At 47.1% G+C, this 25,248-nt stretch overlaps 2 protein-coding genes across 4 annotated transcripts; both read right to left on the reverse strand.

The window, feature by feature from the left end:
• Positions 1-5,785: 5,785 nt before the first annotated feature.
• EPO (erythropoietin) lies at positions 5,786-7,602 on the reverse strand. Its single transcript, XM_011371615.1, has 5 exons — positions 7,590-7,602; positions 6,900-7,042; positions 6,551-6,637; positions 6,114-6,293; positions 5,786-5,944 (listed from the first exon to the last, which is right to left on the reverse strand). Exons 1-5 carry the CDS (start codon positions 7,600-7,602, stop codon positions 5,786-5,788), a joined length of 582 nt encoding a protein of 193 aa, XP_011369917.1.
• An 8,776-nt stretch (positions 7,603-16,378) lies between these two features.
• POP7 (POP7 homolog, ribonuclease P/MRP subunit) lies at positions 16,379-17,558 on the reverse strand. Of its 3 annotated transcripts, none has more exons than XM_011371617.2 (2): positions 17,397-17,558; positions 16,379-17,077 (listed from the first exon to the last, which is right to left on the reverse strand). In XM_011371617.2, exon 2 carries the CDS (start codon positions 17,066-17,068, stop codon positions 16,646-16,648), a length of 423 nt encoding a protein of 140 aa, XP_011369919.1. In that variant the 5' UTR covers positions 17,069-17,077; positions 17,397-17,558; the 3' UTR covers positions 16,379-16,645. The 3 variants fall into 3 exon arrangements, with proteins under 3 accessions (XP_011369919.1, XP_011369918.1, XP_011369920.1); XM_011371616.2 differs by lacking the exon at positions 17,397-17,558 and adding an exon at positions 17,258-17,391; XM_011371618.2 differs by lacking the exon at positions 17,397-17,558 and adding an exon at positions 17,324-17,342.
• Positions 17,559-25,248: the final 7,690 nt, after the last annotated feature.

Genomic DNA, 25,248 nt, shown 5'->3' on the forward strand with positions numbered 1-25,248 from the left:
GTGTGTGTCTAGGCCCTGTCTAGGATACCTTGAATACCATAGCTTTGAGGAGCCACCAAAAGTTTTAAGCAGTGGAAGTGACTTGATCCCATTTGTGTTTTCAAAAGGCTGCTCAGGCAGCCTGGGTGTCGAGTGTGGTTTGGGGTGTTTGGGTATAGATTAAAGAAAGGCTGGCTGGAGCTAGGGAAACAGGAGAAGAGGTTGTGGAGGGTGAGGGATGTGGTGTGGATGGATGCTAATGTCGTGGAGCAGGCGTGGGGATGTAAGTGGATCGAGAGCTTTCCAGGAGCGGGAAACAGCAATCTTGTGGGCTAACCTAACAGATTGTCATGTCCTGTTCATAGCAAAGATATTGTCCTTTTCTCTGTGTGGAAGAAATGAAGTCAATTGCCCAGTATAAGAGCATGGCACTGACGGTCTCCACGCTGTGTCCTGCCCGGTCCCACAGTTCTGCAAGGACCCACCTGGGGGCTGTTAGGGGCATCCATGTTGTGGGGGAGTTTCCCACCCCAGCCAGAGCAGCTCTGCTCTTATCAGTTTCATAAATGGCAATTCTACATAAGATTGCAGCTGAAAGGACAGTTTTTCTACTTTAAAAACCCACTTGAATGATCCAGCAATCCCTCTACTGGATATTTACCCCAAAGACTTGAATATCTATATCCAAAAAGATATTTGCACAACAATGTTCATAGCAGCATTATTCATGGTGGCCAAGACATGGAAGCAACCAAAGTGTCCTACGATAGATGATTGGCTAAAGAAGCTGTGGTACATATATACAATGGAATATTGCTTAGCCATAAGAAAAGATGAAATACTGCCATTTGCGACCACATGGATGGACCTCAAGATAATCATCTTAAGCAAAATAAGTCAGACAGAAAAAGTTGAAAATCATATGATATCACTTATATGTGGGATAAAAACCTAAAAGTAACAAATAAGCAGGGAAAGAGAGACTAATAGACATGGACTATAGGCTGGTAGTTACCAGAGGACTATGAACTAGTGGTTACTAGTGGGGTGGGCGAGGAGTGGGGAGGTAGACAAGGTAAAGGGGGTCAAATATCGGGGGGTAGGGGGAGGTGAAGGGAGTAAAAGGGATCAAATATATGGTAGCTGAAGGAAACTGGACTTTGGTGAATACACAATAGAATATACAGATGTGAAATGTTTTGTACACTTGAAAATTATATAATTGTATTAACTAATGTTACTTCAATAAACTTAAGTAAAAATAGAGAGAGAGAGGAAAGAAAAGGAAAAAATAAAAATAAATTAAAAAAATAAAAACCCAGTTGACTTTCATTGCACGCGCACAGCTGTGTCTAAGCTGGAGGGCTGGCCTGCAGTGAACTGAGCTATCGTGAGTCCATGTTTCCTGTATCCAATCACACTCACGTGTTCCTAGTTCAGTTTCATTTCCTTTACCTTGGCAACCCTCAACCCTCTACTATTAAATCTATATCCAGAGTGCCTGGCAAGTGATAGTGATGTCTGGCCAGGCCATTCTTCTGGACTGTCAGCGAGGGGCTGGCATAGCTGAGCACTAGGCATCCAAGAGATCTGCAAGCCCCTTTGCAGTCTTAGGGACTCCCCTGCCCAAATGAGTACTAATAGGGCTCATGCAGGGGTTAGACCCAAGGAGAAAGAGATCCTCTGCCCCTTTACATCAAAGCTGGGGATGTAAAAAATGCCTATCCAAACCCTGGTCTACTTTCCTCCAGATCAGGTTAGCAGAGCAATCAGCAGAGGAACAGAGTCAGGAAATGGTTAACCCAGGAAAGAGAAGCAGAAGCCAATTGATCCACAGCCCCTCCTGGTTGGGCAATAAGGCCTCTGAGGGCTGCTTTTCCTGACCTTCCTTTGGCGCCACAGAGCTGGACAGTCACAGCTTCCAATCTGCCTGGAGATGGGGGTTGGGAGTTCAAAGCAGGACAGGAAGGAATGAAAGGTGATGGTGAGAAGGAACCATTGGGCTCTGCATTTTGGGGAATCAGGAATGGGGCAAGGCCCAAAAGGATGTGTCACCTGATAAGACTTTGGCAGCTGCAGGAATAGGTGTGAGAGACCCTAGGATGTGGAATATCCCTAGGAATTACTCCAGGGAACTGGAGTCAGTCCTGTTTTCACTATGTGTCCTTGGGTACTTTGCTCACCCTCTCTAGTCCTCAGTTTTCTCATCTGTAAGATGGAGAAGAGAGACTAACGCAGACAAGTTTTTTTAATCAGAAATTGTATGTGGGTTACATAATATTTTTTAATAATCAATTTTTTTAATCAAGAAGGGAGTTTTAGATATTTGGGCATGACTCATGTGAGTTGGGAACCCACACTGCTCTGTTTTTCTGTTGCCAATAGTCTTTCATAATGTCACAGTTTTATGATGGAATTTTAGAGGAATTAGCCTTGACCAAATGGAAATAATACAGTTAACTTTCAGCTTAGATTCCACTGTCTAAGAGGCCCCATTTAGCTAACTCAACTCCAGTAAGACTCACCTGTTGCAGTGAGACTTGTAACCTGAGTAGTTCCAGAAAAATCCTAAGCAGCCTGTGAACTACGGTCGGGCAAGTGCTTTTGGTCAGCCAGATGCTTAGGCCCAGGGAGAGGATCCACGCTAGTGGTATCCAAGACCAGAAAGCTAAAGTCAAGGTGGGAGCTGGGGCTGCAAGAGGTGACTGAGTTGGCCCCTAGTGCTGGGAGACTTGGTGGTGGGAAGAGTTATAGGCACCTTTTCCCTATCCAGGGAAGAAGTGGGAGACTGAGGCAGGGGATGGAGTGGGGAAGATTTGGGAGTGAGGGTTAGACATGCTTAATGCCTCTTATTGCCCACCCCCTCCATCTGCTCCCTCTACTTTCTGGATGATCTGTGCTTCAGGTAAAGCGGGGACCTAGAGTCAGAGAGCCTGGGTTCTGGTCCTAGCCCTTCCTCTCAGTGTCTATGACCTAGGCAAGGCCCATAGTCTCTCTGGACCTCGGTTTTCTCCTCTGCGATGGGAATCCTCTACCATCTCTGCCTTCCTCATGGGGTTAAGAGAGCAAATAAAAGATGCCCAGGAAAGCAACTTGTAAATCACAAAACACACTACAAACAGAAGGCATCTCCATTAACAATTATGTAACCCGCTGACTCAGAACTGGGCTGAGCTGGCTACTGTCCCACCAGGAAGTCAGAGGAACTGGCTCTATCACATACCTGGTGGAACATAGTTTTAGTTTTCTGTCTGACAAGTGGGAGTGATACCTATTGTCCTCCTGTTTCATGGCGCTATAGTAAGAATCACAGACGATCATGTAGGTGCCAGAGTTTAATGTGTTGTCAATCATAATAATAGTAGTACAGAAGAAAGTTCATACTCCTGGCCCACACTTCAAGAACCTCCGAAATCTGGCAATGACCTCCTTGCATATCTGTGTCTCCGTGCAGGGACTCTGGCCCTCACCAGTTTCTTCACATCCCGGGCCTCTGCGTAGCCCCACATCTCGGCACTCAAGTCACATACCAAGCTGACTATGGCTGAATTAATGAGTCTTTTCACCCTGGAGACTGCCTGCTCTTGGAGACACTGGGCTGTGATAGCACAAACTGTCATTTCACGTTCCCTGGCATTTAGTGTAAAGCCTGGCACACAGCTGGCACTCTATAAATGTGGAATAAATGAATTATGTTTTAATGTTCTTAACATACTTGCCCATTATACCTGGCCCAGGTCATATAGTTCAGGTTCCATTAACCACTTTTTTTTTGTTTAATTGAAAGCAGTAAGAAATCTGAAGAGAAATTGAAGGTCAATGGCCCTGAATTCTGGGGAAAAAGGAGCCGGGGATGTGTAGGCAGCAACTCAGGCTAAAAAAGATGTGGACAAAGCTTCAGCGTTATGAATTCTAAATCTCTAGTTCAGGTCCTGTCATTTATTATCTGGATTCCTTGGGCTTCAGAACAAATCTCTTAGCTTCAATTTCGCCAGCAAGGAGAGATTCCTTCCTTATTGATTCACAGCAGTGGGGTAAGAACTAGATGCTGTACATGTAAACCACAATATAAATTTTTATGGCAATGTGCAGAGGTCAGAACCTTAAGGGTTCTTTTGCTTTTAGATTTCTCTAGCATTTCCTCATAGGACCTGAAGAGGACACTGTAGCCAAGGAGCTGAGTTGACCAGGGTGCAAAAATAAGCCTTTGGGTCCACCCCATCCCTGCCTCTTCCCACCATAGCTTCACCCCTCCACCTCTCCTCAAATAGTTCACAAACACCCTCCAACCCTGCAACCTGCACCTAATTTTTCCTGCTGCAGATTGCAAAACGTTCTTTCCCTTTTGCATATTTGTTGGGATGAAGGCTGACTTCTCTAGATCAAAATGATCAGTATCGGGGTCTCAATATAATTTTGTGACATCTTTTTTTGCCCACACAGGTCTCTCTAGGGCACTGCTTCGCCCCAGGAAGCATTATTTCTGGGAAGAAATTTGAAGTGGGTTGGCAGAGTAAAGGGTTGGATTAGAAGTGGGGATCAGGAGTGAAGGTTGAGTTCGTTTGTTCTGTGTCTGCCATCCCAGGGGAGCAGGTAACAGGGGTTATTTGGAAAGAATAAGCAGAAGAAGAAATGGGTAAGTGCTGGAAGAATTCCTGTTGCTTTGGCCTTGGGCAGGTTATTTTACTTTATCTATGAGATGGGAATGACAGCAGTAACTATCTGATAGGGCTGCATGAGGAATAAAATGAAGTCATAGAGTGAGCTATCTAGAGAATACTGGGCATAGAGCGAATACTCAATGAGTCAACTGTCTCAAAGGATGACTCCTTCTGCACTGCTGTCTACTGCTCCTTCTGTAAGTCTCCAGGTAGAGCATTAATGGTGACCATCCCCAGGCAAGGAAAGAAGTCAGCTAGATTTATACGGGGTTTGTGCACTGAGGTGCCAAAGGCTGATGCTGAGAATGTGGCATTAGCCAAAGGGGCCACAGAAAAGAGGCAGAAAGAATTAAACGTTGGCAGCTGCCTACTGAGGAATAACCTTCAATGGAGCCTCCTTATTGACCAATGTGGGCAGAGCTTGTGGCCTCAGGCCCAGTGGGTCAAGAGGTCAGACAGGCCATGTGAGGCAGCACGTAGGGCCTGACCCCATCCACCTCTGGTTTCCCAGGCCTGCTACCTGGGTGGGGGCAGAGCCAGGGAAATAGGGGGCTCCCAGGAAAACAAAAAAAGCCAAGAGCCATGTTGTGGTTTCAGTTCTTGCCAGTGAGATTGAAAAATATGCAAAACTTGGGCCCCAGAGAGCCAGGAGCTAGCCCCCATCCCATCTTCATGGCTCCCACCACCTTCATTGTCCAGGGAGCTCTTGCTGTCATGAAGTTCCCATGAGACCTGGAGAAGTAATGGCTTGCCACCTAAATTTTACAGTCCATCCTGTCCCTGCTTGGTAGGTGCAAAAAGAGGTATTTGCCCTCCAGCTTGTCCTGGCATCACAGTTCTGCGGGGAACTGAGGTGAGTTCAGTGTCACCCCAGCAAGCTGTCCTGAGTTTAAGCTGATTTCCTCTGAATTCTTCCTTTTTTGGAGCCCCAGACTGGCCCTGTGACATCCTTAGATCTGAGTTGAGCTCTGGACAGTTCTTTTGACCTCTGAGATGTCACTGCTGGCCCTGGAGCATCCATGGGACACGCTGATGCTGAGCTGATTTGCCTCTTGCTGGGGGGTCGGGAGTGGTGGTGTGGAAGGCGTGGCATGGGCAGTGGTGGTAAGTGAAGTGGTGGATGTGTCCAGGTTGAGAGCACCTGGTCACCTGTCCCCTCTCCTGCAGGCCTCCCCTGTGTACAGCTTCAGCTTTCCCCGAAGGAAATTGGAGTAGATTCGGAAAAGTTTGCACAAAGTATCAACAGTGAATGTTCGGAGTGGAGCAGCAGATGCTGTTGCTTCTGGAAAGGAGATGGCTTCCTTCTGCCAAGGAAAGAACAGAAGGTTACTGCAGTGCCAGGGACCCTGGAGGGAGAGGGGGTTCAGGACAGAATTGGAGGGGGCACGAGGAAAGCCTCAGTATTCCTTAGCAGGGCCCCTGTACCATTTTACAGAAAGAGTAGAGTGTGGGGGAGGGTCTATCTCTACACACCTGGGCTCCCAGCGCCCGAAGTAGGGAGGTGAGACTGCGTAGGCTACTGATGGCTTTGTCCACATGTAGCTGCAGGATCTCAGATGGCTGGGAGGAGTTGGCCAACAGGCCCTGTCCTCGCAGGATGGCTTCTGAGAGCAGGGCCAGGCCCTGCCAGACTTCCACGGCCTGCTGCTCAATCTAAAGGGAACAGAGACTTGGAGTCAACTAGCCCAAGCCAGCCCCTTCCTCCTCCCTCTCAGCAGCCCCAAGCATCTAGCTGAGCAAACAGAAGACATGCAAAAAGTTTCTTGGAATGAATGAATAAACAAATGAACATGTTCCATTCAGCCTTCATCTTTGCTGCTCCATTTCTTCTCTCTATATATCATTCTCCTTTCCACCCTATCAGGTGCGCGAAATGAGATTCCCCAAGAGGAAGGAAAAAATGAACACACCTCCATCCTCTTCCAGGCATAGAAGTTAACCTTGGTGTCTGGGACGGTGATATTCTCACTGAAGCTGCAGCCTTCCCCATAGCCCACCTGAAATGTACAACCCAGAGAGTCAGGGCCCCCAGGAGCTCCTGGCCCAGACCACAGGACATAGGCTTTGCCCCTTACCTAGCTTCCTTGTATGCATTATGGGTTACCAGTTTTATCATTTTTATTGGGGGCTTTGGCTTCCCACCTCCACCCCTTAACCAAGTGCCAGGAAAGAGTCCAGGAACCTGGAGTTGGATCTTGGAGGAGACCCCTGGACCCCTGAGAGTGAGTTCTGTGGAATATACTGAGGAAGAGGTCTCACCGTGACATTTTCAGCCTCCTTGGCCTCCAGGATGTACCTCTCCAGGACTCGGCTATCACAGATGAGGCGTGGGGGAGCGCCCAGGACTGGGAGGCCCAGAGGAAGCAGCAGCAAGGACAGCAGGAGCAGCAGGGCAGGACATTCTACAAAAAAAGAGCCAGGCTGGGTGTGAGGCAGAGAGGGGAACAGAAGGGTTGGTTTGGAGAAGCACGTTCACACATTCTGCTCCTCGCTGGGGCTAGTCCTCCCGATTCCAACCTTCCAAGAGCTCAGGTTCTGTTTCCTTTGCCTTCATTCAATCCCGCTGCGGCACGCACACCCCACCCCCCAGCTATTGGCTCCACTTCTAGGGGCCAAACTTCAATCCCGCTGTGACAGAGGCTTCCCCTCTCGCAGATCACGGTGCTTGCTCCAGGATCCAGGTATCAACTACCACTTCACTCGCATAGCAGCCCTTCTTTTCCCTGAACCCCCAAACCTCGTCCCGGTCTCCAGGTCACATTCTGCCTTTCCCAGAGACTCCCCCAAGCCCGGCCAGCACGTGGAGGCTGCCCCACTCCCCTTGCCTTCCGGGGTCCTCGGCAAGTCGCGGGTCCTTGAACCCAGCCACCTCAGGGCCAGCAGCCCTAGCGGTAAATCCTTTCTCAAACAGGGGCCGGGGCGGGAGCTCCCCAGCGGGCGAGCACTCACCGCGCACCCCCATCTCCGCGCCCTGCCCTGCCGCTCAGCGATCAAGGGCTCTCCCGGCGCCCGCGCCCCGAGCCCTCATCCTGGGAATCTCGGCGGGGCAGGGCCACCCCACGGGCCGGAGGAGGAGGCCACTGTCCAGGGGCCACCGAGCCGGCGGTCTGGCGGGGAGAGCACAGGGCCTGGGTCTGGGAAGACGCGCGGCTAGGCGACCAGACGGAGTTGGCCCGGGGACTGAGGCTGCGGCCGGGGGTCGGGGCTGTTATCAGCATGTGTGCGTGCGTGTGTGGGGGTGGGGGAGGCTGTGTGCGTGAGGGGTCGCCCGAGGTGGGGGCCAGGGGGTCAGCAGGGGGCAGGACGCCTGGGACACGGGCTAGCCGGGGCGGGAGCGGAGCCGCAGTAGGCGTGTGTGCAGTGACACCCGTCTGCTTGCCAGACCCGGGTTTCGGGAGGTACCGCTGGGTGTGCACCAGCAGGATGGTGCGTGCGGCACGTCTGCGCTTGGGAGAGGAGGGCCACTCTGAGAAAGCCTCGGGAGCGTCCCGGGCTGGGGGGACGGGCTCAGAGCTGGGAGTGCCGGGGTTCCTGCGAGACGGCTGGGTCTGGAAGGCCGGAAAGTGCTGGCAAGGGCAAGTCAGTTGCCTGCCTTCTCACAGTCCCCGTACTTTTTCTAGAACCAGTGTTGTTCACGTTGAGGAATTTGATCGGGGCACATGGAGCAAGAAATGTGGGGGTCTTCTCCCCTTCTTTCTAGGACCCTGAAAGCCCAGAAATTGAATATTTAGGACACAAAGCACATGGTGTGCTGCGCAGGACACACACGCACTTTGATACCCAGTTTCTTTGACCTGTGATACAGGTTAGCTGCGTGGCAGAATTCTTAAGAACTCTGAAGTAGAACTACTCCCCAGAGTGATGGCAGCTCAGATTTGCAACTAAGACTTTATGGCTTCTAGGAAGCCCTGAGGCAATGAGGCAACCTCCCCAGAGCAGGTGTCCAAGGCTGGCTGGCTCTCAAACCTTGGAAACTGGCCTCAGCACCTGAGCCTCAGTGTCTTCACCTATCAAATGGGTGTGATGAAAGTACCATTCCCACCTCACGCAGGTTTCATAAGACAGTACAGTCCTACAAATACAGGTGGTTATTTATATTTCTTAACTCCCTACCCAATCCCATGATATTAGAGATATTTTATTCATGCATTCAGTGCCTTCTTTGTGCAAAACACTTGACTACACACTTTGCAGGACAAAAATGTGTTGAGAACTAGCTCCCCCGCCTCCTGGAGTTTGTAGTTTACCATAGAGATAAGACGTGTTTACAGGCCAGTGTGTGAGGACTGGAGTGTGCAGAACTGAGCTATAAGAATTTGAAAGAGGGAGAGCTCCTCTAGCTGAGGGAATAGTGGAAGCTTTGATGGAGGAGTAACAATAAGCTCAGCTTTGAAGGGTGGGTAGGATTTCAATGGGAAGATATGTGAGGTGGGTCTGGGAGGCCAATTCAGCAAAGTGAGGGTGAAGGTGTTGGGGTGGAGAGTATGAAAGTGAGAAATAGCAATGAGACCAGAGTGCTGGTTAGGGATCAGTTTGTGAAGGGCCTTGAATGCCACCCTGAGGAATTTGGGTTTTGTTTTGAAAGAGTAGAGATCATTCATTCACTCAAGAAATATTTATTTCTTCAAGAAATGAATATTCATTCAAGAAACATATATACATATATACATATATATGTATGTGTGTGCGCGTGCGCACGCGCGCGCGCGCGCGCGCACACACACACACACACACACACACACACACAAACACCCGTACTCTTGGCCAGGAGCTGGAGATGGAGCAGTGAATGAAACAGACAAGAATGCCTGCCCTGGTAGAGCTGATTTTCTAATGGAGAGCAAACAATAAACACAAAAATGATTAAAAGACAGAGGCTCTCCAATGGCCATAATGACTAAGAACAGGCACAGAAGGGGGCTCAGCAGTGTTGGAGAAGGTTGCAATTTTAGATCAGGCAGGCAAGGATGCGTGTCTGAAGGTGACCTCACTGAGGTGAGGGCAGGAGCCATAAGGGGCAGGGGAGCATGATCAGAGAGGTATTCAGGAAGATGCATGAAGAGAAATAATGAGGGCCTGACTCTCTCAGACCCTCTTCCCCTGCCCTCCACTCACCTCCAGCCTACTCTGGGGGCCCTCCCTGAACCTGGTGTACTGGGTGTCAGTCTGCACACCCCACTGTGCCCTATGATCCCAGTTTCCCTCTCAGCGTCAGGCAGGCTCCCAGCGCCTTTTGGCCCTCAGAGCCTGGTTCTGCTCCCTTCCCAGATCCCAGCTGTGGGACAAGCACACACACACTCACGTCCACACACGTACACAGATGTGTTTTGTTCCAACCCCCTCACTCCCAGTTCCCTGACTCCTGCGTCACTGCCCTGACCTGACCATGAAGAGGGGACCAGGGACAGTTGGGGGGGGGAGTATAGACAGCCTAAGAAGAGGGAGGAGAGGAAGAGCTTCTCAGGCTGTAGGACCTGCTCCTCCCACCCCTCTGACAGCAACTCGTCAGAGGCTCCTAGGCCCCTACCTTCGAGAAAGGAAGGGAGATGGGTCATGAGCACAGCCCACAGGTGCTAGAGCCTGCTGGACAGGGGTGGTGCTGGCTCATTCTCTCTGGCTTTTGGAAAAAGCTACAATTGCAGCTTGGAAGAGAGGGTAGAAGAGAGAGTCTTGGTCTACCCACATCCAATCTCTAAACTGCATAATCCTGCTAAGAGGGCAGAAGTTGGTTTGGGGGCCAACTTCAACCCAGGTGCTCTTGGATACTGACCAGCAGGGTCCAGCTATTCGTCCTCATCAGGGGACCCTGAGGAGCAGGAAGAAATCAGCAAGCTACCTACCTAAGGCTCGCCCTCCAATGCCCACCACCCCCTAGTCAGTGCTCCCTCCATCCACCTGCTTGTATTCCTCTGGCATAGTGCTGACCCAGTCCCAGGACCACTGCAGGGGGTCTACTCACTGACTCCTCCAGTCAATTCACAAGGCTGTCGCTGTCGCTGTCGCTGTCGCTAGATTAACTTTCCCATTGAATAGCTTCATTCGAGTCACTCCCCTGAGCAGAAGCCTGCAATAGCTCCCTCTTGTCTCAGAACTAAGACCCTCTGTGTTCTGCCATCCACCTACCTCTCCAGGCTATTCTCTCACTTTGCTCATCCCCACTCCCTCCATCACATGAGCTCAGTTAGATGGTTTGCAGCTTCCTGCCCTTTGCTCACTCTGTGCCTTCCACCTGGATCAGCCTCCCACACTCTCTCCAATGTTCTTCAAAGCCCAAATCCAGGCATTACCTCCTCTATGAAACCTTCCCTGATCCCCCAGCAGGAAATTGTCTCCTTCCTCTGCACTACCTTCTTTACACATCTTAGGCCTCTCACTGGCAGAGTCATCATGCACAACTGTCAAGGTTGAGCACTGCACAACTCCAGGGGGTGCCATTCATATAGATTCTGATGGGAATAGTACCCTCTGGAGTCATGCAGCACAGGTGTCCTGTGTGAAGAACAGTGTATGACAGGTCTTGTTCATCCTGGTACCCACCAGGCACCCAGCATGTTTCCTGTTCAGGGTCATCACTTGTATGTGGCTTGCATTATGTGGTCCCTCCACTCCAGACACCTCAGTCAGAGATTGACCTAGAGGGGAGAAGTAAGCCATTCATCCTCAGAGTGGTGCTTGCTGGAGCCATGCCTGAACAACCTAGCTCTGGGATCTTGGGGGCTTTTGAGGCCTCCCTGTAATTCCTGAGCAGGCAGCCACTGAGGCAGGATCTGAAAAGGGACAGTTGTGACCAGAGGATGGCGGGGGTGGAGGCAGGCTCTGTTCCATGGAGTCTTCCTGGCAGCCAATGCAGATTGAAAATCCAAGGAGAAGCAAATTTACAGCCCCCCTGAGCTGTCTCAGACCCCAGGCAGCACGAAGCCCCAGCTGCCTGAAGTCCAGTTGGGGATGAGGGGGGCCTCTGGGCCTCTTCTCCCTCCTTTCCAAGCAGAGCTTCTTGCCAGACTCGGGAATTCAGCCAGTGGCCCAGAAGACCTTATGTGCTGGGAAGTGAGGTGGCCTGGGACCTCGGAGGATGGGGTGGGGGAGCACTTCCTGGCCCTTGGGGAATGGGGAAGGGAGCAAGAACACTGGAGAAGGAATTCCTGCTGGAGAACAAAAGAAAGTCCTGTGTGAAGGTCAGTTTGGAGAAATCGAGGCAAGGGGCTGTTTTTTTTTGGCCACGAAATAGCCAGGAGAACCAGATCCAAGTTTCTGTTCTCAGCAAGCAGCTCTGTGGAGCAGCAGCCTCAAGGGGTTGTCTGGTAAACAAGGGGGTCCAGATTGGTGGCCTGAACTCTGCCTCTTAATAGCACCCACCTTGGGCAAGTGACTCTATCTCTGAGACTTCTTTCTGTAGAAGGGGGATGGTGACAATGATAGTAATCGCTTCCCAGGACTGTTGTAGACTTATGTAAGACCTCGCATACGGTGATCAATAAATGCTGTTATTCCTACATTCCCTGGTTTATTATCCCTGCTATTTGTCCTTACTTTGGAGGCCTGGAGACCAAACCCCTGGCATATTTTAGCCTTCTCCCAGTATCTTCCACTGTTCCCTCTGGGGAGCTGGGCAGTTTCATGGCATCTTATCTTTGGTGTTGTAGCTGCCTCATCAAGCAGCTCACTGAAAAAAGTCATGAGAATAAGTGGGGTGGGAACAGAGGTACTCTGGGTGTATACATTGACTGCACTTTGGAGAAACTTGTCCCCGAATGTAACCAAGTGAAATGGCATCATTACAGGAGTTGGAGGAGCGTTCAGACACAAATATCAAGACAAGTCTCAAACATAGTTTATTCAAAACCAGAGATTTCTTGCCCCATCAACATGGGTCCCCAGAGAAGCCCAAAGACCTTGATTGAATGAGGTCTTTGGGCCTATCCTAAACAAGAATTATGGGGCCAGCTTCCTCAATTACTTGTCTCTTGAATCCCCCAAATGCTTGAGTCCTTGAAGCAGGGCTCCCAGAGCATGAATACTTCCACCTCGAGCTCCAGAACCACTCCCCCACCGCCCCCTCCCTGTAGGTTTCTGTGAAAAGTGTCAGCCTGCATCCTAGGCTCTCTAGCTCACAAGGACTGCTGAATATTTCTAAGCCCCTTCCCATGGAATTGCTAAATTGGCTAGAGTAACTTTCCTGTCCAAACAAAAACAAACTTAGAAAGTCCTAACTTAAACAAAACAGTACTGGCAACATCAATGGGAGTAATGTTTTTCTCCCACATAAGGCCTTTGCAGGTATACAGTTGTGAATACAGAAGTTTCATTTTGTTAACAAGGGCTCGGAGACTTTTTAAATGGATTTTGCATGAACTCCACTGAGCTGTCTGTCCTATGTGCTCTTCCTACTTGGAGGAATATGAACCAAGATCTACTCAAGGGAAGTTTATACACTTAAACATCCAAATTTAGCAAATATTTTCCCAACTTGAGCATTCATGTTCACTGAGACTAGGGGAATTACCAGAATTACCAGACCCTATTGTTTGACCCCATAGGCACCCCCTCAAACTGTACATAAGTGAGCCCTTCTGTTCATGTCTTATTTCATGAACCAGCAAATAATTTTAGTAGTTTTTGGAAAGTATATTTTTCTTGCAGTAAACAAGATTATAGACTCTGAGTTGGAAGAGACCTAGGAGGTCTCATGAAGATGAAGGTTTACTCTTTGCGTGGATATTTCCAGTGACAAGACATTTCTCAAGGGAGTAGAAGCTTGTTGTAGAGTAGAGAGCAAGCTGTCCTCCTGTACATCCATCCATGCATCCATCCATGCATCCATCAAACCATCCATTCTTTAAATATTTATTCGTTATTGGATTGGGCAATGAAATCACTTTTCCTTGAGATTACCTCATTAGTTTGATAACTAACTCCCCTGATCACCCCCACCTAGAGAACAGAACAACAACAACAAAAAGGCTTTGTAAAAAATTAACTTTTTCTTATTACAAAAACAATGCGTGATCATTAAAAAAATAGAAAATATGACTAAACCAAAAAGCATAAATTAAAAAGCACCCATAATGACATTAGGAAGATGAAGTCTTAAGTGGCCATTTTCACAAACTTATTTCTTGGCGGGATAACCTTTGCCTCAATCCAAATCTCTGTGCAGTTGGACATCTAGTTCAACTTCTCTAGAGGGTCAAGGGTGTGTGAAACATACCATTTTTCCTCCAACTCCTGACTAAGTACCAAGAACTCACCTGGGACATAATGTGGGGACCTTCCTAGGAGGATTATCAGCCTATCTAAACCAGTTTATGTGTCCTGAGGGCCTATCTTCTTTTCTGCCAGTTAAGCCACAATTTAAAAAAGCCTGACAGAATAACTCAGCCTTGTGAATCAAACACAAACAAATCACCTTCCTCCCCTGCTCTCCCCAACCTCATTAGGAGGCCCCAAACCCTTCCTTAGCAAAATGACTCATAGTAACAATTGTAGCCCTATTTATTAAGCCTTTACTAATGTCAGGACAATTCCAAGCACTATTCAAATTATTTGCCTTTTTAAGCCTATTTGTCTTGCTTCTTAATTAGACTTTACAGGACCAACAGTTTATATATACCTCTTTGGGCAGGCCTGGCCCCCAACACAAATCTCTATAACTAATGGATGCTATGGATGATGAGCAAATGTCTACAACTGCCTACCTCCAAAATAAGCATTAGAATTCTGGCCTCTGAGGATGTTTACGAAGTAGGTCATTATGCACTCACTGTGAGCTCTGCGGCTGAGTAAAAAGAAGGGAGAACTACATTTGGACACACCTTCTGCCACACCCATTTCCCAAAGTTTAGTTTTTTTTTTTCCCTTCCCATTTCCCAAGTTTTGATGGAAGACACTTCAGAGAGCTAGTAGAAGGAGGGAGACAGGGGAGTGGACAGTGGCCAGTTGGCCTCCCTTTTGGGCTCCCTACAGAAAGGATGGAGTTCCCTGCCCTGCCCATAGCTCAAACTCCAGTAGATGCAGGAGGCTTCCTGTCACCTCCTACCTGCCCAGACACACTTAAGGGTGAGCCCCACACCCTCTCTTCCTTCAGTGGCAATGTCTAGGGGCTGTTTATGTAAACCTGCCACTGAGTGAAGCCACACTAGCAAGAAGTGAGAGAACGTGGAGTGGAAACAACTACTAGGCTGCAAGATGTAGCTGCCAAAACCAACCAAACACAAAAGGGATGCCTGCCACCACCTCAGCTGGGCCCAGGCCAGGAGCAGAGACAAGAATACATACGTGCAGGGAGACGCATAATTCCACCCAGCTCCCATTCTGCTACTGGGGGGCTCCCGAGAAAGAGAATCTTGCATTCAAGGCGGATAGGGGAATGAGCATAGGAGAGTATAATGGGAATGTCTCCCTTCTTCTCTCCCCAGCCTCCTGCTTTCTATCCACCCTGAGTGACCCTCCAGCCCCCAAACATACTCTGCCTATTCATGAATACCCTTTGCATATGCCAATCCCTCTGCCAGATAGGCCCCCTCCCTTCTTTTTTGCCTGGCACACTCCTGTTAATCCTCCAAAACCCAGGTCAAAGGTGAAACCATCTTGGACCCCACCAGGAAGTTAGCCATTTCCTTCTCCACATTTCCATATCATGGCTACTCTTACTTCTTTCTCATTCACAAAAACTGTGTAGCCACCATCCCAATTAAATGGTAGGGGCTATTTTATACTCATCTTTGTATCCCCAGGGCCCAACCTAGGCCTTGGCTCACAGCAGGTACTCAGCATGTTTAGTTGTTTGAATGAAGCATTAGTTCTTCTGTAAGTCCACTTTCTTGAGTTGCTGGCAGTCATTCACCCAGCACCAAAGTCCCTCATCAACAGAATACTCAAGCCAGAAGGGATTTTGATAAAGAAGCCTGATTTTCAGAACCCAAACTGCCTTCAAGCAAACTAGAGCAAAATTGTTACAAACCTTTAAATCAGAGGCTTTCAAACTTGACCTCAACCACAGTAAAAAACAAAATTTACATCATAACTAGTACACATGTATATATATACATTGATAACTGAAAAACCATCAGCATTACCATTTAAGTTGTACTTCTTTTTAGCTTGCTTTTTAAAAGGCTATGATTGAGTAAATTGATTTTAGGATCCACAAATGGGTCACTGCCCACTTTGATAAACATGAGATAACAGATCCTCCTACAAATACCCAAAAAGTATTTATTATTTGTGTGCCCAGTAATTCTGGAGGAGGCTTTCCTTTCCCACTAGAGAGGCCCAACCAGAAGGGTCTAAAGGGCTCTGGAACCTATCTGCTTGGAATAATTTAGGCCCTGCAGGACCAGGAAGCAAATGAAGCTGTGTGCCTGTGTGTCAGTCCCTACCACAGTGTTACAAAGGAAGCCCCAGTCTCTGCTTCCCTCATCCTTAAACCCTCACCTTTCCTGTGCTCAGGAACTGCCACCAGAACCTGATGCTTCCCAGCATACAACTATCCCAGCTGCATTCAGCAGACAAGTGTATATACCTTATCCATCCCGCTTGCCTCTGAGAGGACAAGCAATTTTAAATTAAACATTGGGTTATCAGGCTTCTGCACTGTGCTAGTTTATGTTACACTGTCCATAGTACAATCTGAAGACAAGAAACACTTGAATTCCCCTCCTGCAACTAAATCAAGTTTTCTACTCTCCTTTCCAGGTAGGTACACACAGACTTTACACAGGGGAGAGGCAGTGGCAGTGGGGTGGCTGGATACTAACACAACTTCATACTTTTTATTGTCTAGGACAATGGCTACAGACCAAAGATTCAGGAAGACCCACTGCTTGGCCCAACAAGAGACATACTTCCCCTCTCTAGACAAATAGTCCTATGGGCTATGAGGGTACAGGTTTTTTATCTTACAAACTCTGGTAAGAAGTCCATGGCAGTACTCAGCACAAGGAGAGTCACATCTGAGCCTAACCGTGTGTGTATGGGGTGGACAGGGCAAGCCAGCTTCATTTCAATTACTTGGGTGTGACCCTAAAGACTCGGATGTGGATGGCAGAGTTGTTGCGGGTGCGGGTCAGAGGCTCTCGTGTATCAGTCTCTGGTTCCAACTCATCGATAAGCTCCACTGTGGAGGTATTGGCAGCCACCTGCAAGGACCCGAAGCTGCCAGCCTGCAGCTGTAGAGCAATGTTGATGGCGCGGTTGATGGCCAGGCCCAAGCCATGAATGTAGATCTCAGTGCATAGATTCTGACCCCGTGCCCCTCCGTCCAGCAGCTTCTGGCAGCGGGCTAGCTGGGCTTTAAAGTCAGTTTTCATGTTGACATAAATGTCATTGGGCCTCCGGGGCAGTCGGTGGGGCAGGCGCTTCCGAAGCGTGTACTCCACCGGATCCAGCTCAGGCTCAACAGCCCCGCGGGGCTCTCGGTTTTCTGCCATGTTGCGTGCCTGGTATGGGAAAAGGACGAGATCAGCGAGGGGTGACAAGAGACTTCTCTTCCCTTCCTACCCCATTTCCTGCCCGGAGAGTGCAGCCGTGAGGGGCGCAACTGATGCCCCTCTTGCTCTCCAGCCTCAGTCCCCGCAAGCTCCCGTATCTCTCCCACGACTAGTTCTTGGTGCTTATACCTTCATCACATCGCTCCCAACCTCAGGCCTCTCCACCACCCCCTTCTCTGGCTCTTGCGCGCCTACTCTCTCGGATCCACAGTGGTCTCCAAGCGCACGCGGCCCGCTCCCTGCCAAGCCACTCAAGCGTTGCACTGACCGGCCAGAATAGAAGGCGCAGCCTGCGACCCTCAGGCCCCAGGAAGGGACGAGAAGGGGCGCGCAAAAAAAAAAAGCCAAATCGCAGGCGGCGCGGATCTCCCGAAAGGGCTGCAGAGTGCGCACGCTCACGGTTCCCTCGCGGTCAGGCTCGCGCGACCCACGAATCCCCTTCCCGGCATCCGTTCTCCTTTCCCCTTTCCAGAGCGCTCGCGCAACCTCGCGAGGTGTTTGAGTAACGCGAGGCTTCGGGACCTACCACGTGTACGCCTCCGAGGCGGGGCGCGGAGGCAGGGGGCGGGCTCCACGTCGAAACGGGAGACTTAGAAGGAGGAGGGTTTGCTTCCCTAGGCCAGTCCAAGTTCCTGGGCGGAGGTGTCCTGGGGCGGGAGTGGAGGTGGGGCGAGGAGGACAAGCGGCTATTCCAGGTGTGTGGAGGATTTGGGCGAGGGTCTTGCAAAGATAAGGGAGGGCGGCGAGTTCAGGAGGACGTGATCGCGAAGGAGCCTGAAAGCTAGTCTGGACTCTCGCGTCCATCGCAGTTCCTCTGATCAGAAGTGGCGTGGCAGAGTTGGCTGAGCTGACCTCTCTCCCAGGGTCCCTATGGCCCTAAACGGAGTGGGGCATTGAGTGGCGAGGTCTGGCCCTTAACGGATGACAGCGTCCCAGGACTCTCTTGCAGTTCACAGGGACCCGTGCCTCTCCCCTGCCTCTTACTGGGCTGACTCCATGCCAATCTTTGGGGACCCAAGCTCTGAGGCCCAAGTTTTACGACTCCCTAAGGGCACACTGACCCACCCACCAACTCTCAGCTATCACCCATCACCAGTTTGGCGGCTGTCTGCGACCGGGGAAAGGGGACATGCGCCCCCTAGCGGGCAGGACTAGGCAGCGCGCGGTGACGCCGGCCTTCGTGGCTTCCGAAGGCCAATGAGGAGGTGTCCTCTACTAGGGGAGGAGATTCTCTGCCCAGATTTGGGTAGCTCCTGGAGCGTTCCCTTCAGAAATGAGGACCTCAAGCTACTCTCTGAACTACCCTCTGAGTTCTTCTCATCACTCAAATGGGGATAATTCCTGTCTTGCCATGAACTGTGAAGCCCAATACAACCTTGTAAACTGGAGGCCTACACATGTGAGTTGGCATTTTTATAGCCCCCAGGCCCCTCTTTAGTTGCCTAGGGCAGAGTCTAACCTCATTTGACTGGAGGTTGGAAAGAGGTCAGGTTTTTGAGAACTTCTTCCAGCACTTTTTTTTTTTTTTTTTTACAACTTGCAGACTTTAATGACTGATGATTATTATGATTATTTTAAAGGGCTTATCTAGTCTGCAACACAGAGGACATAGAGGCAAAATGAAAGTCAGGGCTGAGTGTGTAATTAGTAAAGATTCATGGGTCTTCCTCCTGGGCATAGTTAAACTGATTACAAATAGAAAGAGATTTTTGGATTTAGCATGAAAATCTCCTTGCTGGGCCCAAAGAACTGTAGTTCTTTTAGCTTCAAATTCTTTCATTAGCTGCAAGTGTGGGGGCTTATGAGGGAGGTGGGGGGATGGAGGGTAGGAAAAAGGCTGGCTACAATCCTGTTCTGCCTCAAAAGTGTCATCTGAGCTGAGTTTTAATGAATAAACAGTTTTTCAGGGAACCAAGGTATATTCTGGAAACAATAGTATTTTTAAAGAAGGGAAGCATAGCCTAAGCTTCCACCTCAAGGAATTAGAAAAAGAGCCAAATAAAGACAAAGCAAGAAGATGGGAGGAAATAAAGAGCAAAACTCAATGAAATTGAACATGGAAAAACAATAAACTCAAACCAAAAGTTGGTTCTTTGAAAATATAAAATTTATTTAGCAAGACTAGCAAAAAAGAGAACACGAGAAAGAAGACTCAAATTATGATTATCGGAACTGAAAGTGGGGATAGATCTAAAGAGCCCATATGCTAAAAGGTACTAAGAGAATAAGACAAGTCTACATACATAAATTTGACAGATGAAATGGACCAATTCCCAGAAAACCAAACAACCAAGCTCAATTGAGATTAAACTGATAATCTGAATAGTCCTGTAAATATTAAAGAAATTAATAGCTTTAAAAAAAACATTTAGAAAGAAATATCTAGGCCTAGATGGTTTCACCAGTGAATTTTACCAAAAAGAGAAATAACACAAATCCTACACAATCTCTTCCAGAAAACAGTAGGAAGGAATATTTCCCAAATTTCCTGAGGTCAAAACCAGACAAAAGACAAATGTTCTGTCATGAACAAAGATGCAAAAATCCTCACAAAAATGTTAGCAAATCAATTCTAGTAGTACAGTAGTCCATAGTTTTGCTTCTCAGTTTCAGTTACCTGTGGTCAACAGCAGCCTGAAAATATTACACAGAATATTACAGAAATAAATAATTCATAAATTTTAAATTGTGTGCCATCCTGAATAGTGTGAAATCTCACCTTCCTGCTTCATTCTTTGAGGGATGTGAATCATACTTCTGTCAAGTATATCCACACTGTATACACTATCCACCTCTTAGTCATGTGGTAGCTGTCTTGGTTACCAGATCAACTGTCAAGGCATTGCAGTACATGTGTTCAACCCACCCTCGTTTTACTTAATGGCCCCAATGTGTAAGAGCAGTGATACTGGCAATTCAGATATGCCAAAGAGAAATCAAAAAGTGCTTCCTTTAAGTGAAAATGTATGTATGTATAGGAAAAACAAAGTAGGTACAGGGTTCAGTACTATTCGTGGTTTCAGGTATCACTGGGAATCTTGGAATATATCTCTTGCAGAAAAGGGGGATGACTATATATAAAAAGAATTATAAACCATGACTAAGTAGAGCTGACTTCAAAGATGGTTCAGTATAAGAAAGCCCATCAATGTTATCTACCATATTAACAGTCTAAAGAAGAAAATTCACATAATCATATCAATTGATGCAGAAAAACTATTTAACAATTTAGTACTCATTTATGATAAAAAAAAAAAACTAAGCAAAAAAATACAAGGAACATCTTCAACTGCTTCAGTCGATAAAGACCACCTACAAAAAACCTACAGCTACCATTATACTTAATGGTAAAAGACTAGCCACCTTTCTTTTTAAATCAGGGACAAGACAAGAATGCCTTCTCTCAGCACTCTTATTGTTGAAAATCCCAGTCAGTGCATTAAGCAAGAAAAAGATACAGATTATATTTCTATATACTGGCAATAAACAATTGGAAACTGAAATCTAAATATCATTTACAATCACTCCAGAGATGGGGGAGGTGGGAGAAATATTTACATGTAAGTCTAACAAAAATTTTACAAAATCTATATGCTGAAAACTACAAAATGCCAATGAAAGAAACCAAAGAAGATCTAAGTAAATACAGAGATATACCAAGTCCATGTTTTGGAAGATTCAACATAGTAAAGATATCAATTCTCCCCAAATGGATCTCTACTTTTAATGCAATTCCTATGAAAATCCCAGCAAGAATTTTTTGCAGATATAAACAAGTTTAATGTTAAATTTACCTGGAAAGGCAAGATAAGTTAAAGCAATTTTGAAAAAGAAAAAGTTGGAATCATACTACCTGATTTTAAGACTTAACTATATAAACACAATATCAAAACAGTGTGGTAACTGCCAAGGGATAGACACAAAAATCAATAAAATGGAATGGAGAACTCAGAAATAGATTAACACAAGTACACCTAGCTAATTTTTGACACCAGTGAAAAAACAGCTGAATGAGGAAAGAATAACTCTTTTCAGCAAGTGGTGTTAAAGCAAGTAGACAAATAGGCAAAGAACTGAAATGGACACAAAATGGACAGTAGATCTGAATATAAAATGTAAAACTATAAACTTTTTGGAGGAAAACATAGGAAAACATCTTCATGACAGAGGGTCTGGTAAAGAGTTCTTAGATACAACTCCAAAAGCACAATCCATTAAAGAAAAAAAGCACAATCCATTAAAGAAAAAAAGTTCTTAGATACAACTCCAAAAGCACAATCCATTAAAGAAAAAAACAGAAAAAACTTTACTCTGTGAAAGACCACATTAATAGGATGAAAAGGGAAGCCACAGACTGGGAGAAAATATTTGCAAATCATATATGTGACAAAGGACTTGTATCCAGAATATAAAGAACTCTCTAAACTCAAGAATTAGAAAACCACCCAGTTAGAAAATAGGCAAAAGTCTTGAATAATTTGGCAAATAGGGTATAAGGGTGGCAAATATGCACCTAAGATGCTCAATATCATTAGCCATTAAAAATGCAAATTAAAACCATGACGACCACTACACATCTATTAGAATATCCAAAATTAAAAATCTTGATAATACCAAGTGCTGAAAAGAATGCAGAGAAACTGGATCCCTCATATATTGTTTGTGGAACTATTAAATGGTACAGCCACTCTGGAAAAGTTTGGCAGTTTTCTTCTAAAACTAAACATATATTCACCATATGACCCAACAAGAACATTCTTGGCATTTAAAACTTGTACCTACATGTCCATAGCAGTTTTATTTATAATAGCCCAAACTGTAAACAATCTAGGTGTCTTTTAGCTGGTGAATGCTTAAACGAATTGGTTTATCCATGGACTACTACTCAGCAATGAAGGTGGGAATAAGGAGCCCTGTTAGATGGTTGGAATGCTGGTGACATCATAGAATACTGTACTAAGCAGCTGACAGTTTAGTGTGGAAGGCAAACAAAAGATGAGCAGGATAGTGTGACCAGTGGGGAGAATGTACAAGATTTGGTGGACTCTCAAGGAGGAACAGCCAATATGACATTGGGAGATCCAAGGTTTTCCAAAAGAAACAATGGCTGAGACAGGAGTGTCTAGCAGTGTGTAGTCCCTCCTGTTACAATGGAGAGGTCTAGAAGGACTATGCCCTAGAACAGAGGTCTCCAAACTCCGGGCTGTGGACCAGTATCAGTCTGTGGCCTGTTAGGATCTGGGCCACATAGCAGGAGGTGAATGGCCAGTGAGGGAAGCTTATTCTGTTTTTGCTGCTACTCCCCAACTAGCATCATCAATGCCTTAGCTCCACCTTAGGTCATCAGGCATTAGATTTTCATAGGAGCACCGGTCCCTGGTGCCAAAAAGGTTGGGGACCACTGCCCTAGAAGATAAGAGAGAAAAGAAGGCATCATCCAAGGATGTAGGAGCAGCTAGTAAGGTAGAAGGAAAACCAAGGGAGTATGGAAGTCAGCTGAAGAAAGCATTTCCTGGAGGAAAGAGTGACTGGCTGTGTCATATGCTACTGAGAGGCCATGTAAGATAAATGGGCCAGGGGATTAAGCAATGTGGCAGTCACTGGTGACTTGATGAGCAGTTACAATGAACTTAACACATGGCCGAAACTAATTTAGAATACAATAAATTAATTTTAAGGCCATTTCTGTTCAATAACTAGCAATAAGCAATTTATGAACTTTCACTCCATGTGTGTCTTTTCGTGATGTCTAAAAGATTTTCCAAACTTCAACATCCAGATAAATATAAAGGTTCACAACTTAGATTGGTGAAGCCAGGCTAATAAACTGATTTGACACTAAGATCGTCCTTATCTTTTTGTATTTCACTGAAGGCAAACACCACAGAGGAATTTGCCATTAAGAAAAAAGTCAGAGCTTGGCTGCTTAAGTCTTGAGACCTCCCTTTCATCTAGATTAATCATCTAACCAAATCTCTTAGTTCAAAAGCTTGCACATTTAAAACAACACAGACTAAGATATTTTACAGCATAGCACCTGAATAAACAAAAATATTTTAAGTCCAAATGATTCGTTTGGAACTTTTTTCTTTAATCCTGTATGGGAGATTCAGTCTGATATCATAGTTTCCTTTCTCAAAGAGGGTGTTTATATGATTAATTTCCAGTGTCATCAGCAGCAGCAAGGGTTCCACTTTACAGTTAGGGACATTACTTGCTCAGAGTCACAAACTGGTACACAGAGAACCATGATCACTCCAATTTTCTATCCTGGAGTCCAGCCTTGCTCTCCTTGACTCACGACATCTAGTGGGTGCTACTGTTGGATCAAATACATTTTCATTCAAGGTCCTCAACTGGAGTATCACTTTACTTCTCTTCTTTCACCGGCCTGGATTGTTGCTATTCTCAAAGGAATGCCCATTTTTCCTAAATCTATCCAAATCCTGCCCTTCCAGCTCAGCACAAGCCACCACTGTCCCCAACTTCTTCTCCACAGAGGTCCCCCCTCATTGCCCCTGTATCATTTTTCCACAATTTACACTCTCACATTTGCTAATTAATCATTAAAATATACTAAGACCTCACTCGTTTAGAGGTTAGGCTGCTGGTAACATCAACCACCCAGAACAGAATCTAGTAAAGTTAAAAAAAAAAAAAAAAAAAAAAAGCAACAAAAGCTTTTAAGAAAAAACAGCTGTTATAATAAGCTTTTGAACTTTATTCTAGGAGACTTCTGACCTGATTGGCTTCTATAGATGTATTTTCATACTGTGTTAACAATCTGAATATTGTGGACTCTGTGGTACTAAAGGCCCCTATGAGCTAACATTCGTAGAGTGCTTGCCCTGTGCCAAGCACTGTGTTAAATGCTTTACTATACAATCTAGAAAAGAGAGATTGATTAATTTGTCCAAGGCTACAGTTGGTAATGGATGGAACGAGTACAGGAGCCCTTGCTTTAAACAATTGCATTTTCCAGTCTGTGAGCAAGCAGCTTGACCTACAACACTGAGGTAGGAATCCTGACTTCAAGAAAGTCAACGGAATTGAAAAAAGCAGACACTAAAACTACAAGTGTATAGAAGCCCCGGGGGATACTCCATGCGGGAACAAAAGGCCTTGCTGGTAGCTCCTACGGTCGGTGCTGTGAGGGCACAACAAAGGGGATTCAAGTTCTAAGTTTGAACTTACCTTTCCCTGTTTTGAGGGTTATTTTGTATTTGGTAACAGTCGTTTTAGGAAGCTAGGTAGTAGAGTACACATTCTGGAATGACTTCCAGGAAAATGGTGAAAACACAAACATTTTCATCCAAAAAGGTTCAGGGATTTAGAAAAGTCATTCCTGAACCCTCCTCCCCCCTTTTTTTTAAACAAAGGAAGTGTCAATCGACGTCTTACAATTGCATGTAAATTTTACTCTTTTCAAAACCTTTCACATTCATCCATTTTACTTCTTTCAGCACTCCAGGAAAGGAATGGAGTAGGGGCTAGGGATGGGGCGAACAATATTAACTCCTTACTATGAAAGACAAAGCGTCAGTCAACTCCTAGTCAGTGGCGGAGCCAGATAAAAGCCCGGGTCTCACCAGAGATGCTTCGTACTGTTTCTAAATCATCAGGTTCCTCACTTATTGCATGTATTCCAGGACGTCTGATGAACACACTTCTAGATTGTATATGGTCTCTTTCAATACAGGCGGGCTTCCTGAAGGAAGCCCACTGAGTAGGAGAGGCCGGTGATGCCACTAGCGGCTGCCCCGTCACGATGGTCGCGAGTCACGTGCTGGGGGGTAGCTGCGGAGTACCCCGGGGACACCCTCACCCCCCCTTCCCGCAGCAGGCCCCGCGTCACGTGACTAGCCGGGCTCTCAGGTCACGTGCCAGTGGGGTGTCGGGGGCAGCGGGTGTCTGGGCCGCGCCAGCGGGGCACGCGGGGAGGGCGAGAGACCAGGAGGGTCCCAGCCGGCCGGAGCCGCCGAGAGAGACGGCAGCGGCAGCGGCGGCGAAAGGGGCGGCCCTGCGGACCCGCGTCCGCGTCACGTGGTACAAGGCGGGCAGCCATCTTGCTACAAACACAAACAGAGAGGAGCGGCCGCCGCGGGAGCGCCAGCGCCCCC

This window comes from Pteropus vampyrus, unplaced genomic scaffold, assembly GCF_000151845.1.
Source record: "Pteropus vampyrus isolate Shadow unplaced genomic scaffold, Pvam_2.0 Scaffold193, whole genome shotgun sequence".
NCBI lineage: Eukaryota > Metazoa > Chordata > Mammalia > Chiroptera > Pteropodidae > Pteropus > Pteropus vampyrus.